We start from the raw sequence: 15,507 nt of genomic DNA, 5'->3' as shown, positions 1-15,507 counted from the left end.
CTCATACCCATAAAATAATAAAATAAGTAAATTTTAAAAATGCACAAAGGTCTATATGAGGAAAAATATTTTGAAGACTGAAAAATATTAGTGATATGAAAGTGGTACAACAAGACCACCTGAGGTCAGGTGTGGTGGTGCACACCTATAATCCCAACACTCAGGAGACTGGAGCAGGAGGATCTCCACAAGTCTGAGACCATTCTGCTCTACAGAATGGGAAGAGAAGATAGTTGAGAGAGGCCATGTGTCACTATAATAGAATATGAACTAGACATGTTCCTTAATGTGACCATATAGTTGGATACTCTTCCTTTAGCAAAACATCTAAACAGATTCAAGCAAGAGATGCAAATTCAGCCCTCTCTCAGGAGAGGCCAAGCTTATGTGGAACTCACAGAAAACCAACCAACCAACCTCCTAGCTCTTCAAAAAAAAACAAGTAGCCAAGACCTCAAACCTTAGGAACACAGAACACTACAGAGACCTCCAGTCAACCCCATGCATATCTCCCAGAGCGCTCCCAGGCCAGAGCCTCGGAAATGCCTACTGTTTAGTTCAAACCACTTTGCCACAGTCCGCATCCTCAGTGCGCCTTAAGGGCTCACAGCCAGTCTCCACTCCCAGTTCAGTAACACCGGGAAATTAACTTGTTATTGTTTGTTTGTTTGTTTGTTGAGACAGGGTTTCTCTGTGTACCCCTAGCTGTCTGGGAACTTGCTTTGTAGACAAGGCTGGCCTTGAACTCACAGAGATCCACCTGCCTCTGCCTCTAGAGTGCTGGGACTGAAGGCATGTGCCACCACTGCCCGGCTGGAAATGAACTTTTAAGAGAAAGGGCCTAGTGGGAAGTCTTAGGTCTTTTGGGGTGTGCCTGAAGGAGTTAGCCCTTCTCTTCCTCTTGTGTGACCATGAAGTGAATGGGCTACCTCTGCTACATTCTCACAATTGTGCACTTGCCTTGACAAAGGCCCTGGCATGCCAATCTTGGTTGTCAACTTGACTACATCTGGGATTAACTAAAACCCAAATGACTGGGCACACCTGTGAGGAATTTTTTCTTAATTAAATCATTTGAAGTAGGGAGACCCACTTCACTCCAGATCTTTGAGGTGGGAAGATCCACCTCTAATTGGACGACACCTTCAGCTGGCAGCCTGTATAAAGAAAGGACATGGAAGAAGGAAGCTTGCTCTTTTTGCCCGTTTGCTCTAGCAAGTCCATTCCCTTCACTAGCATCAGCGCCTACTTCTTCGGGATTCTGGAATATCCGGATTACCAACTGAGACATCCAGCCTTGTGCACTGAACAACTACTGGATTCTTGGACCTTCCGTTCACAGGCAGCTATTGTTGGATTAGCTGGACCACTGCCTGTCACTCTAATAAATCCCCTTTCTCTATATAGAGAGAACACTATAGAGAACCCTGACTAACACAGGACCTAAAGCAAAAGCCGATTGATCATGAAACCTTTACAGCTGTGCCAAGATGAATCTTTCTTCTTTTAAATTGATTGTCTGAGGTATTTTATGATAGTGACAGAAAGCTGCTTAACAGGACTTCTCTCAGGTTTCTACCTCATAAATGCTCAGGCCCAGTGAAATGAATTGGTTTAGATGCGTGCCTGTGCTTGTTAAAAGTACTGCAGGGAAGGAATGGTTAACAAGCCTTAAAACCTGAGGGTTTTCCTTCATGACGCTCAAAATCTTCAGGTTCCAGGACTCACAGGCTAAAGTATGAGGGTGACAGTCCCATTATTACACTTCACTGGCTTGTAAAACAGGCACCAAAGCGAGGATGAGGTTTGGGAAATTCATTTGTTATACAAATGTCCATCAAACACAGTGTAAATAAGTACCAAGCACACCTACAAGTCCACAGTAACTGTGCACGCATATGTAGCTATCATAATCTTTAAAGAAAAAAGGCACATAACTAATCAGTTTGAGGTATCTGGTCTAGAATTGTTACCCGGGTTCCTGCTATACATCCTCCTTGCATTTGATGGTTAAACCTTGCTCAGTATACCTTCTTGTTCTTCTCTCTGATTATAACACTCAGATGGAAGTAATTTATATAAAAACAAAAAAAGCCACAGGGAAAGATGATCTGGGCGGTCTGCTTGTTAGTCTGTGCAGAACCAAAAATGGAGACAGCAGACTGGGAGGATGGCCCGGTGGGTAAAAACACTTTCCGTATCAGCAAGAGGACCTGCGTTTAAATTCCCAAGACCCACATAAAAGCCATACATAACCACATGTGTTTATGTGCCTATAACCCGAGCATTGGAGGGCAGAGGTAGGTGGATCCTAGGAGCCAGCCTAGCCAAAATGGTGAGCTTAAGGTATATTGAAAGATCCTGTCCCAATTAAAACAAAACAAAACAAAATACAAGTGGAAAGCAATAGAGGAAGATGTCTGATGTCCTCCTCTGGCCCCACACATACTGGGGTACAGTATAAGTATTGAGTGTGTGCATGTACACACACACACCCCACATCACATCAGGAAAAAATGAAGACAGTAATAGCCAGAAAGATACTAATTGCAAGTGCTCAGGAAATGGAACTAGATAACAATCCTCTACATTTATATGAAATGCCTTAAATATTTATTTCCCTCATTCCTCCATCTCTAACAATGAATACTTGCTGCATAGTCACCAAATTCATCTTCTCAAATGTTTGCCTGTGTCAAGCTCGTGAAAATTACAAATACAAACATTAGATTCTTTAAAACTTGATATGAGCTTCAGCTCTGTTTTTGAATAAACATTACAACATTCAGAATCTAAACTCTCCTTGAACACAGGTACTTGTTCTAACAGAAATTAGAACAGGATTGGACACGGTATTATGGCTTAATGTGCCCTTCAGAAGTTCATGTATGGAGCCGGGCGGTGGTGGCTCACGCCTTTAATCCCAGCACTCGGGAGGCAGAGGCAGGCGGATCTCTGTGAGTTCGAGGCCAGCCTGGGCTACCAAGTGAGTTCCAGGAAAGGCACAAAGCTACACAGAGAAACCCTGTCTCGAAAAACCCCAAAAAAAAAAAAAAAAAAAAAAAAGAAAAAGTTCATGTATGGAAAACTAATCTGTTCTAATATATTCTGATGATATTTAAAGGTGGCACCCCATGATGGGATCAGTGGCTTTATAAGATGACAAAGAGAGACAGAAGCACACATGTCTGTCCTCCTCTGCCATTTATGATGCAGCAAGGTCCTTACAAGACATTGTCCCCTGATTTTGGACTTCCCAGGCCCCAGGACTGTTTTGTTTTTTAGATAAAGTTTCCAATCTGTAGTAGTATGTTATAGCAGCAGAAAGTGAAGGCAAGCCCATTTGAACATTTATATTGAAAAACTAGTCAGGAAAATTTGTACAGTAAATAGCAACAACATTAAACACTGAATCTACAATAGTGTAAAGTAATGTTAAAGAGACAATGGCAGGGAACAGATGCAAATACATCTGGGAACTGCCACTGGCAAGTCTGGAAGGCTTTAGGTCAAGCTCTGAACAGAAGGCTTAGCAACCCGTAAGCAGGCCTGAGCTTGCTGTCCATAGTCTGGGGGCCGGAAAGGCAGCACTTCAGATGGCAGTAGAAAACTCTGGAAACTTCGACCATTTCTCAGACTGTGAGATTGGATAGCACATGAAGAATGTGATCTAGACCCTCATGAAGATAGGGCTTTTTAAAAAAAGCTATTTCTATATTTACCTGAGGGAAGGTTTTGTTTTTTGTTTTTTTTTGTAATGAAGCCATGAAATAATCAAAAACATTGGATGATTCATCTAACGCTGGGGCAGGGGAATGCCTTCCATCTCTTTTTCCCTCTCTGTTTCTTGGTACTGAGGAACAAACCTAGGGCATGGTGGGCAAGCACTCTACCTCAGACTGGGAAGCACTTTCTAGAGGAAAAATAAATAAAGATAAAATATCCAGGTGGCTCATAAAATAAGTAGTTCATTTTGATTCTGTTAAAATTTTAATCACATAAATCACATAAACATGTCTATGCTTAATTAGGAGGAAATAGCTGTAGCATGTCACCACAAACATTAATTTCTCTAACATAATTCTACCCTTTTACCATTAGGAAAATAAACCTTAGGGAGAAAAATAAATCACTGAATATGAACAGTTCAGAGAAAAAGAAAAAGAGTTATTTACAAACAAAGGTAGTTGGTATGACTTCTAATCAAAGACATAAAAATTACAAAAGGATAGGTTTCATTCATTTACTGGCAAGTTGAAATGTGTGACACAGTCCATGTTGATGAAGGCTAAAGAGACGAGGACACACATGCACAGAACCAGGTGGCCCAGGACACACATACACAGAACCAGGGGGCCCAGGACACACATACACAGAACCAGGGGGCCCAGGACACACATACACAGAACCAGGGGGCCCAGAGGCACCAAGCCACATGTAAGTGTTGCTGTTACAGAAAGCTAAACAAGATAAGCAAGTAATACTTGTTTAAATATCCTTGATTATAAAATAAATCTTAGATGATTGGTGTCCAAACTTTTTAACATATAAATTAATTTTGATACGCACTCTAAAATGTTTGGCTATTTATGAATGATAAGCTCCAAACCTGAAATTTAATCCATGAACTATCCCCCCAAAAGTTAAAAAACAAAACAAAACAAAAACCTGATCTGAATTTATTGGCAGTAAATTTGGCCTGAAATAAGAAGAGGCAATTTATTGCCTTTATTCTGTACAGGCTGAAATTTGCATACTCATATGTTTCATTGTGTTTCCATTTTGGACACACCCCCCAGGCATGGAGGCAGGTGGAGCAGGTAGGTAGGTACCCATGACTGTGACTAAGAACACTTGTCAATTCAGAAACCACTGGGTCTCAAGGGTTCTGGATTCAGGGTAACGAACCTGGAGAAAGGCAAGCAGCAGGTGCTAATGAGGCTTGTTCATCGAGTGGCCTCTGATTCATCGGACTGAGCATCAATTACTTGCCTGAGAGGCCTATGAAAGAAAGTGCTGGCTGTATTCCTTGTGATCCAGGGCCAGAAAGCACTACTGAATACCTCCACCTGCCCTTACGGTTTCTGTGTGCAGACTTCTTGGTTACAAAGGCCACCAGCTGTAAATCCTTGGGCTTGCTGGGATCAGCTGTAAATTCTTAGGATTATCAGTAGCATTACCTAAATGCAGCTACCGGTTTGCATTCCATTTTCCTGCATCTTGGGAGCAGAAAACTAAAACACCATCAGCCGGCTCTGAGTCCCTGAACATTCTCCAGCACTATTCTGGCTGCTTAGGCCCTACTTCCTGGTTCCCTGGAAACAGAAAAGTTGCCAGATGACCCATAGGTTATCTATACTGTTTACCAGGATCGTGTAAAAACTGTATGTAAAGTTACAAATAACTCTTAAAAGACCTAGAAAAGTAAGCTCCCCGCGGGTAGCAGGGTTTTTGTGTCTATTTTGTTCCCAGCGTCTAAATCGTTAGCTATTTAATGAAAAAGCAGATCGATTAGTGGAAGACTCTTGACCATGACAGCTCCAGGAAAGACTAGTTCATAAAGAAATGCTAGACAGAGAGGTTAAGGCAGATAATACTGTGAGTTACAGAATTAAGGCAGGTGGAGGGTAATTCCAAAATGGCAATATTCAGGAACATTTTAGTTCGGCAGATAAACTATTCAAGGATAGGGAGGAACTGTCACTGTCCCCAGCTTAACTTGACACAAAAAGAAAAGTAAGTATTTTAAATAAAACGGACTCGGTAAACACTGCATTACACGGACAATAAATGCGTTCTATAACTACTCTTCCTCAAATGCTTCAAGAGGAAGGTACAGAAAGTTCTTCCACACCGGAAACAGGATTTACATAGTGTGACCTGGCAGTCTGTTTGCACAAGGCCTGGACCCACGCCCCCTAAGCATCCCCAGCACAAAGTTGCAATGAGTGACTAGGAAGGTACGATTGTAACCCACCTCTAGGGCCTGGGGCAAGTTGGGGGTGGGGAAGAAAGGTTGGAAGGACTCAGGGTTGTTAGGGGATGTCAGCGGGAATAAGAAGCAGGGCTGAGAGAGGAGCCGACTTGGGGGTATGAGAATTCAGCCCAGGTGCTGCCTCTGGAGACCAGCGGCGGTGTAGAGGCAGAAATTAAGAGTGGTGGAACTGGAAAGATGAAAAGCCTGCAGGATCTACGTGGTCGCCCCAATCTGGAAGGGGTCTGGCTGGGTCCCCTAGACCGCCGGGCCGGGGCAAGCCAGGAGCAGGCCAGACCAGCCACGTTCCTACCCGTCCGCGCGCATCGGGCCGCAGATCCTGGAAGTCCGGGCCGTAAATGGCCTCCAGGGCCTGCAGTTCGTGGTCTTGTCGCTGCGAATAGCTTTCCTGCGGCTCGGCCCGGCCGCGTCCAGAGGCCCCGCGGCCCCCAGCCATGGCGGCCGGGGCGGGCGCAGCGGCCTAGCCGAGGTAGCGGTGGTGCTCCGGCGGGCAGTGCAGCTCAGCCGGCGTGGTGAACGAGCTGGGGGCGTGGCCCTACGCTGGGGCGGCGCTTTGAAGACCGGACCTCCAGTCGGAGACCAGCCGGGGGGCGGAGCCTCGAGCCGAAGACCAGCCCAGGGGCGTGGCTCTGCGCGGGTGAAGGCGGCTGGGGCGGAGCCTAGAGCAAAAGGCGGGGCTGGAAGCCGGGTATCGGAGGCTGACCGGTTCGGCCCACTGCTGAGAAGGCCAATGGGCGGGGCTTCGCCCCAACTTCCCAAGGCCCGAAGACTTCTAGTGGATCCTGGTTGGGGAAAGCACCCTAATCCTGAGGGATGGGATTGAATCAGGAATTGCAGGAACACGTGGGAGAGCCAATCACTCAGGTTGGAGTGACGAAGACCTACTAGTTGTCACAAAACAAGCCTGTAGCAGAAATAGGCGCTAGAACTCCACCCTGCCTGGCTAGTGAGAAGTATTTAAAGGCAGACCGATGAGTTCTTAAATCGCTTATCTTACCCGATCTTCCGAGAATGAGACTACTGGGAGTAAAAACCATAAACCCTTTTTTTCCTCATTAGTACCCTTCGATATCCCTTGAACCATTAATTTAATATCTCATGCATGCTCTCTGGCCTCTCTGAAATTCTCTCTTTGCATTTTCCACTGAAAAACTGTGCATTTTTAATGAGCTTCACTCTCACGAAGAGAATTATCTGACCAGTTCGTTTAGTGTAAATTTCATGTAACCCGAACAGTTCATTTGATGTAAATTTGAGCGTTCTTTCTGTTGCATCCTACCTTACATGTATAGGTGTGTGTATGCGTCCTTACGCCTATATGCATATTTTGAGTCAGGGTACTACTCATACCTGCTTCATCCTCCCCAGGGCTAGGATCGTGAGACTGTACCACCGTTACTATCTGACCATAATTTTTTCAAACATATAAATAATCTATCTATTCAGACATTGCTATTGCTTTGCTGTCTACATGCTGCAGCTCAATTCAGAAAAATGGCATCATAGCATCTCAAGCTACATTTAGTGACATGTCTTTCAGTCCATCTTGTTTGCGACTATGTTGTTCACTTATTGAGGATTACTTAGGCATCTCGCAGTTATTTTCCCACTCTGTTCAGACCCGATAACACAGAGGCCTCTTAAAAACCATCTTCTCCCTCCCTCCACTGGAGACCTGTTTCATTCCCAGTGACCCCTGGCTGGGGACATGGCAGCACTCAACAAACAGTGAAGATCTGGATCCTCCCTTTTTTCAGCTCTGACATTCAAATTGTCATCATTTCCTCAGTTTCCCCGTAAGCTGCATCCCATTTCTACCACCTCTCACTGGCTCTCCCCTCAGCCTGTCTTCTCCCTGCCTCCTGTTAAGCACCTCTTCCTACTGCATGCAAAGTAAAGTTCCTATATCCTAAGTACGGTCACATCACACCAGTCTCTAAAATTCTTCCATTTTCCATTAAAAAAGACAAACTCATTATGAAAATTTTCCAACACAAAAGCGGGGGATGTTTTATAATATTATTATAATAACCCTGTGTACTTGTCACCAAGCCCAACAACTTCAAATGACTCACCAACATTGTTTCATTTTTGCCTCCCCTAGAAATGTTTTAAATATCAAATATCGTGGGTTTTCTACAAATACACACATATGTGTAACAGAAAAGGACTTCTGAAGCCAGTATAAAGTACTCCTTACACCTTAAAATGTGACACTTTCTAGTTGGCAAAATGGCTTAATAGGGGAAGACACTTGCTGCCAAGCTTGAAGTTCCAACTCCAGGACCCACACGATGGAAGGAGAGAATTGACTCCCACATGTCCTCAGACCTCATATGTGCCCCCATCCCAATAAATAAATAAATAAATAAATGTAACTTTAAATTTTTTTCTTAAAGTTTATTTTTATTTTATGTGCATTGGTGTTTTGCCTGCATGTCTGTGTGAGGATGCCCGATCTCCTGGAACTGGAGTTACAGACAGTTGTGAGCTGCCATGTGGTTACTGGGAATTGAACTCAGGTTCCCTGGAAGAACAGTCAATGCTCTCACTGCTGAGCCATCTCTCCAGCCTCCAACTTTAAAATTAAAAAAAAATAATAATAATTCTAAAAAATGTAACAATTTCTTTTGTGGTGAAGGAAGCTGCTAGGAATTGAACCCAGGACCCTAGGGATGCTAAGCATATAGTCTACTACTGAGTAACAGGCTTAGAATGACATAATATTTTTTCGAAGATTTAAATTTTTTTCAAGTTTTTGATTTGTGAATGCCTGGTGCTCTTAAGGGTCAGAAGAGGGCATCAGATCCCCTGGAACTGGAGTTATAGAGGGAGCTGGCACGTGATGCTGGGAACTGAACCTGGGTCCTCTGAATAAGCAGCAAGTGCTTCGAAGTGCTGAGCTGTCTCTCCAGATCCATACCAAAAAACAAAAACAAAAAAACCCCCACCCAGTCTATGTTCAAAACTTGCCATTTGTCTAATTAGAATCTATACTGGGTGACAGACCTGTAAAGAACATAACCAAAACAATCAACAAAAATTATAAGGGTGTGGATGAGATGAAAGTATTGTATCAGTGTTAATTTCCTAACTTAAATAATTGTACTTTGGTGTTGTGTGACAGTCTTTTCCTTCCTGGGGTGATACACACACACACACACACACACCACACACACACACACACACACACACACACATTTAATTCACCCCCAAAGTAATGAATGCACTAATGTCTAACTTGGTCAACCAGAAGTGCTACTAATAGGAGCATGGGTGAGGGATTATTCACAAGATGCATCACCCAAACCTACCCCAGCAAGAGTGAAGACTCATGGAAGCTACTACAGGAGCTGCCCGAACACCTTGCCGTCAGCTCCACACTCCGCAGTCCTAGAATCTCCTCTCTGCAGTTCCACAGGTCTGTCTCCTCCCCAGAGATTGTTTACTCTTTTTTTCTACTACTGAGAAAGGGCATGAGAAAGAATCATTGACCTGGGGCTCCTGATCCTGGGGGTGATGTTTTAATTCAGAGGGGACTCATAGAACAAGATATGTCCTGATTATTAAGAAAATTTCACTGTAATGTTAATGGATAATAGAATGTTAAACCAGCAATTTGCTCCCAAGTAATTAAAAAAGAAGAGCGTGATAAGTGTAATTAATGCCCAGTGTTGACCCCTGGAGAATTTAAGTGAAAGAGCATGTGAGTTCTTTGAATGATTCTTCCAACCTTCATGCAAGTTTGAAATTAGTTTAATGTCAAAATTTCAAAATAAGAGACTGAAATTCCTAAGCTGTATTACAAAGTGGAAACTTTGTATCACCATTAGTTCCCCAGAGTTCCAGTTCCTTGTCCTTGACAGGAACTTGTATTGTTAGTCTTTAAACTTTAAACATTGTTCCCCAGAGTTCCAGTTCCTTGTCCTTGACAGGAACTTGTATTGTTAGTCTTTAAACTTTAAACATTGTGACGGATGTCTCATTTTGTTGTTTTGAAACAAAGCACCCTTATTTTTTTTCTGAGACTTTTTAAGCTTACAGAGATTAAGGCAGGTAGTTCAGAGGGTTCCTATGTATCTTGTCTCCTTCAGAGCTTTCCTCAATTACATTTGTTATTATTGTCATGGAGGATTACAGTGGAGAACAGAATTCCTGGGAAGAAGTTGTGTCGGCAGAGACTCAGTGAGTGATTAAAACTGCACGATGTGGTGAAGTTGGGATGTTACAAGTTCAGAGGCTAAATATCTAATCTGGGCTAGCTTTAGCTTCCTGAATAGCAGTTCTTTGCCCACCTCTGGGTTAGAACTAGCACCTGTGACTAATAGATAAAAACCTTTTCTGTTTATTAACCTAGCAGATAACCAACCCAAAAGCTAAGGATATCCTCAGATAGCATCTGATGCCTATAAAAAAATCTTCCTCTATCTTGTTCTAATTACCTCTCTGCTAGGGAATATTTAACTATGCAAAGATATGCTGTGTTGTTTTTTTTTTAACTCTGTAAAGATGTGTTGCATTTGTTTATGTTGCAGAATATTTGTTTAACTATGTAAAGATGTGTTGCATTTGTTAATTATGTAAAGATGTGTCGCTATTTTACCTTGCCTGCTCAAGGCACCTGACTGGTATAATAAAAGCTGAATCTCCAATAGCAAGGGTGGAGGTATAGGCAGGACTTCTGGGCAGGGAGAGTGAGTTGGAGGAGGAATTTAGGTTCAGAGAGGAAAAGAAAGAAAAAAGAAACCCTAGGGAGACACCAAGGAGATGCCAGGGGCCAGCCAGCCAGCCATAGAGGAAGCAAGAAAGTAGGACATACAGAATGAAAGATAAAAAGCCCTGAGGCAAAACGTAGATGAGTTGAAACAGGTTAAATTAAGTTTAAAGAGCTAGTGAGACAAGCCTAAGCTAAGGCCAAACATTCATAGTTAATAGTACATCTCCATGTCTTTATTTGGGAGCTGGTTGGTAGCCCAAGGAAAATTCCAACCATAACTCTCTGATATACTCAGTAATATATTTTAAACTCATCTTGATTTATATGACTTCCTTTGTGCAGTAAAACTATAAAACTTAAGGAAACTGCTTCCAATTGGAACTTAGAACCTAAATCTGTTTTCCTGGGCAATGGTCACTCTATATGGCTTCAGAATAAACTATCTCTTATTCTCTTTAAGATGAGAGCATAGATACCACGTTGTTACTAATGTTCATAGTTTATATTAGGGTTCAGTGTTGTATAGTACATGGATTAGAACTAATACGAAATGTAATTTATCCAGTAGTTTCATATACCTAAAAGACCCCATGCTCAACTCACTCATCTCTTAGATAATTCTTTTTAGACTTTGATAGTTAGTGTCTTAGTTACTTTTCTATTGCTGTGACAAAACACCATAACCAAGGCAACTTATAAAAGAAAGTGTTTAATTTGGGCTGAGGGTTCCAGAGAGCTAGAGTCCATGATCATCACAGTGGGGAGCAGGCAGGCAGGCAGGACCCTGGAGTGGTAGCTGAGAGCTTACATCTGGTCCATAAGCATGAGGCAGAGAGAGCTAACTGGTACTGGAGTGGGCTTTTGAAACCTCAAAGCCCACACCTAGTGACATACTCCTTCCAACAAGGCCACACCTCCTAATCCTTCTCAAACAGTTCCACCAATTGGGGTCCAAGCATTCAAATATATAAGCTTATGAAGGCTATTCTTACTCAAATCATCACAGTTTGATGCCAATTGTTTGTAAGAAACATCAAATGGCACAAACATTAAGATGAGAATCACCAGTATAAGTAAGAAATACTCATGTGACTGTTTTATAAAGAGAAAGAGGCCCAAGGGGCTTTAGGGCTTGTTGTTACTGCTGCTGTTATAGCATTTTGATGGAGCCAAGCCCAATCCTATTATAAATGTTGCAATTATACTATGGCAAGCTCATCCTCTCTCTCCAAGCCAGTTGAGTCTGGATTTCTATGAACTATCCTGGTAAGAAGACCATGTGAAATAAGTTTTAGAAAATTTTAGAAAAGTTTTAGAAAAACAGGGTGAGTGTGGTAATATTTTGTTTGTGCTTTAACAAATAAATCTTACCTGGAGATCAGAGTACAGGGCTAGCCACACCTAGAGTCAGTGGCACACACCTTTAATCCCAGCACTTGAGAGGAGGAAACAGGAAGTGATATAGCTGGGCAGGAAGTTCGGCAGGAAAGCCAAACTGAGAATGCTGGGAAGGAGGGTGGAGTCAGGAGTCACCAGCCAGTCCCAGAGGAAGCAAGATGAAAATATCATTTTGAGAAAAGATACCAAGCCATGTGGCTAAACACAGATAAGAATTATGTGTTAATTTAAGTGTAAGAGCTAGTTAGTAATAAGCCTGAGCTACCGGCTGAGCCTTTATAAGTAATATTAAGCCTCAGAGTCAATTATTTGGGAAACGGCTGCTGGGTGAGAGGAATGGGCAGCCAAACCAGATCCATGACAGGTTTCTAATAGCCCTGCCAGGGACCAGGCAGGCATTAGTTTCAGTTTAGTGGAACTGGCTGGAGCTGAGCAAGCAGTTCTTGGGAAGATCACAACTCAGGGGCAACCAATCAGCAGCTGCCCCACGCCTTCTGTCGGCTTAGTAGACGCTCCCCCAGACTTCTGCTAGCTAAAGATAGTTTTCCCTACCCTCCAGTCAACAAGCCCTTAACCACTACAGACAGCCTCCAACCAATCAGCTCCCAGACTAATCTTTCCTCCACCAATCAGCACCAGATTAATCCCTCCTCCCTGGAATTCCTCTAACTCCACTTAAAAGTTTACAACCTCCCTTTGGGGTTGCTATTTGCCACCCCATCGTGCTGGAAATAAACACTCTTGCTAAATTGCATACATGACTGCTTGTCGTTCTTGGGGGCTTCTCTCAGACCCTAACATGGGGAATTTGGGAACAAGCAGGCAGGAGAGAAGTGTCCACCTAAAGTAAGGGTTGCAGTTCAATATTAAAGTGCCTGACTCATTGCATGGGGCCCCTGGACTACACATCCACCATTGTCTTAGTTAGGGTTTCTATTGCTGGGAAGAGATACTATGACCACGGCAACTCTTATAAAGGAAAACATTTAATTGAGGTGGCAGCTTACAGTTCAGAGGTTTAGAACATTATCATCATGGCAGGAAGCATGACGGCATGCAGGCAGACATGGGGCTGGCTACATCTTGATCAGGAGGCAACAGGAAGTGGGCTGTGATACTGGGAGCAGCTTGAGCATAGGAGAACTCAAAGCCCGCCCCCACAGTGACACACTTCCTCCAACAAAGCCACACCTACTCCAACAAAGCCACACCTCCTAATAGTGCCACTCCCTTTGAGCTTATGGGGGCCAATTGCATTCAAACTACCCAAACCATTTTAAGTGATGAAACAAAAACTGACCTTTCAGGAGACAAGCAAGTGGGGCTAGAAAGATGCAAAACGCAACCAAGGGCAGGCAGCAATAGACAATGAAAATTACATTAGAGGTAGACGATGGAAACTATTTTTCTTTTCCTTTTCTTGTTTTTTTTTTTTTTTTTTTTTTTTGGTTTTTCGAGACAGGGTTTCTCTGTGTAGCTTTGCACCTTTCCTGGAACTCACTTGGTAGCCCAGGCTGGCCTCGAACTCACAGAGATCCGCCTGGCTCTGCCTCCCGAGTGCTGGAATTAAAGGCGTGCGCCACCATCGCCCGGCTTATTTTTCTTTTTCAAAAGGCCTGCTTCATTGATGTCACTGTTGCTGCTTGGACGATCTGAATGCTAGTCAGTGGTCTTGTCTGATGGGAAAAAGCATGCATTTCAAAGTCTGCAATTCAGCTCTCTTCCTGAAGTACTGGGGCCTTGTGTGTTCTAGGAAAGTACTCTACCTAACTACAGCCCCAGTTCTCTCCCACCCCCACCCCCCATTTCTGAGACAAGGTATCCTTAAGTTGTCAGGCTGATCTGGAACTCATTATGTAGCCAAGGTAGTCCTTGAACGAGTAATCCTCCTGCCTCAGCTTTCTGTGGAGCTGATATTAGACCTGACACAATTCTTTTACTTCCGATGTTTGTCAAATTGCTTCACCTTCCTGAGCCTGAAGTAAGAAATATATTTCTCTCTTACAGTGGTCAGGAAGGTCAAATGCATTGTTTATTTAACTGTAGTGCAGTAAGTGGGTGCTCTAACACTGAACCACGACCCTAGCCCAACAAAGTCTCTTAGCACAGTGGTCTATCCCACAGCACTCATCAGTGGCTGCTGCTTTGCTCCCAGTTCAGATACCAGTGCTTAATATGGAACTTTGACTCTTCTGTGTTCCTGTGACAAGCATGTTACCCAGAAACTGACCAGCACAATTTCTTTCTGCTGAGGAAAATCTGTGATGTCATCCCTGGGCAGTCAGTCAGCCCGATCCTGCACACAGTATAGGATGGCTCAGTGCATGTCCCGTGCTCAAAATGGCTCAGTGCATGTCCCGTGCTCAAAATGGCTCAGTGCATGTCCCGTGCTCAAAACGGCTCAGTGTATGTCCCGTGGTCAAAATGTTGGATTAGAAGTCTTCAGTCTCAGCACTCTGGGCATTGCAGATCAGAAATTCTGAGTTGCAGGGAGTTACCCTACATGCTGAATTATGTCCCTGGCTCCTGTCTGTCATGAGCTCACTACATAGAGCAAACTGGTCTTGAACTCACTCACTGTGTCTTAATTTGCATTTCTCATGCTTAAAGATTTTGATCATGCTTTCCTGTGCTTATTTGCCATCTCTGTATCTTCTTTTCAACCTGGCCCATGATGCATTTAAAATATTGAATTGTCCTATAATTGAGTTTAGAGAGCTGTTTACATATTCTCATTGCACATCCTTTGTTATCATACATGCGATTGTCGGCATACCTTTTCATTCTCTTGGCAGTGTTTACCAGAGAACATAGTTGTTACTTTTGGAACCATTTAATTATCTTTTTTCTTTTGTGAATCATATCCTGTTGTCAAATCTTTAAAACCTGTTTTTTATGTAAATTTTATAGACTTCATTTTTCCATTTGGGTATTCCATCCTGTTTTAGTTTAAAAGTTGAGGCTGGAGTTCTATTGCTTAGCATGCACAGTGCCTGACCCCCACCCCCCACCCCCACGTTAAACATACACTTTCCATCTATGCAGTTCTGCTCCAAGATGTCTGCCACATTTTAAATGAAAGCATATGTCTATACAAAGTCTGCTATATGAATAAAGAAGTGAGATGTAATAACGTATCAACCATGATTTCATTTCTGTAATGTACTAAGAAACACAAATTTAGTACTAGAAAGAGGACAAGTACTTGTCTGAGGCTAAGGATAATTGAGGAGGTAGAGAGAGGGATCCCAGAGAAGTTAAATGCCCATCTTGGGGGTGATGTACGCATTCACTATCCTGTGGTGCTCCTCATCAGGCTTAGGGTTATAGCTTAGCAGAGCACCGGCCTAGCAAGTACAAGGCCTTTAGTTCTATCCCCAGCAAGGCAAAGCAAAAC

General features: G+C 43.1%; 1 protein-coding gene across 1 annotated transcript in view; it reads right to left on the bottom strand.

Moving 5' to 3' along the window:
- Positions 1-6,478, bottom strand: part of Eif2ak4 (eukaryotic translation initiation factor 2 alpha kinase 4) — a 95,200-nt gene extending 88,722 nt beyond the window's left edge. Inside the window, exon 1 of the mRNA XM_059261132.1 lies at positions 6,288-6,478. Within this exon, the coding sequence (XP_059117115.1) occupies positions 6,288-6,431 (144 nt within the window). The 5' untranslated portion in view covers positions 6,432-6,478. The remainder of the gene's footprint in view (positions 1-6,287) is intronic.
- Positions 6,479-15,507: the final 9,029 nt, after the last annotated feature.

Source organism: Peromyscus eremicus, chromosome 4 (genome assembly GCF_949786415.1).
Source record: "Peromyscus eremicus chromosome 4, PerEre_H2_v1, whole genome shotgun sequence".
Classification (NCBI taxonomy): Eukaryota; Metazoa; Chordata; class Mammalia; order Rodentia; family Cricetidae; genus Peromyscus; species Peromyscus eremicus.
The sequence above is the reverse complement of the archived record's forward strand: the minus strand, read 5'-3'. Positions and strand labels throughout refer to the sequence as shown.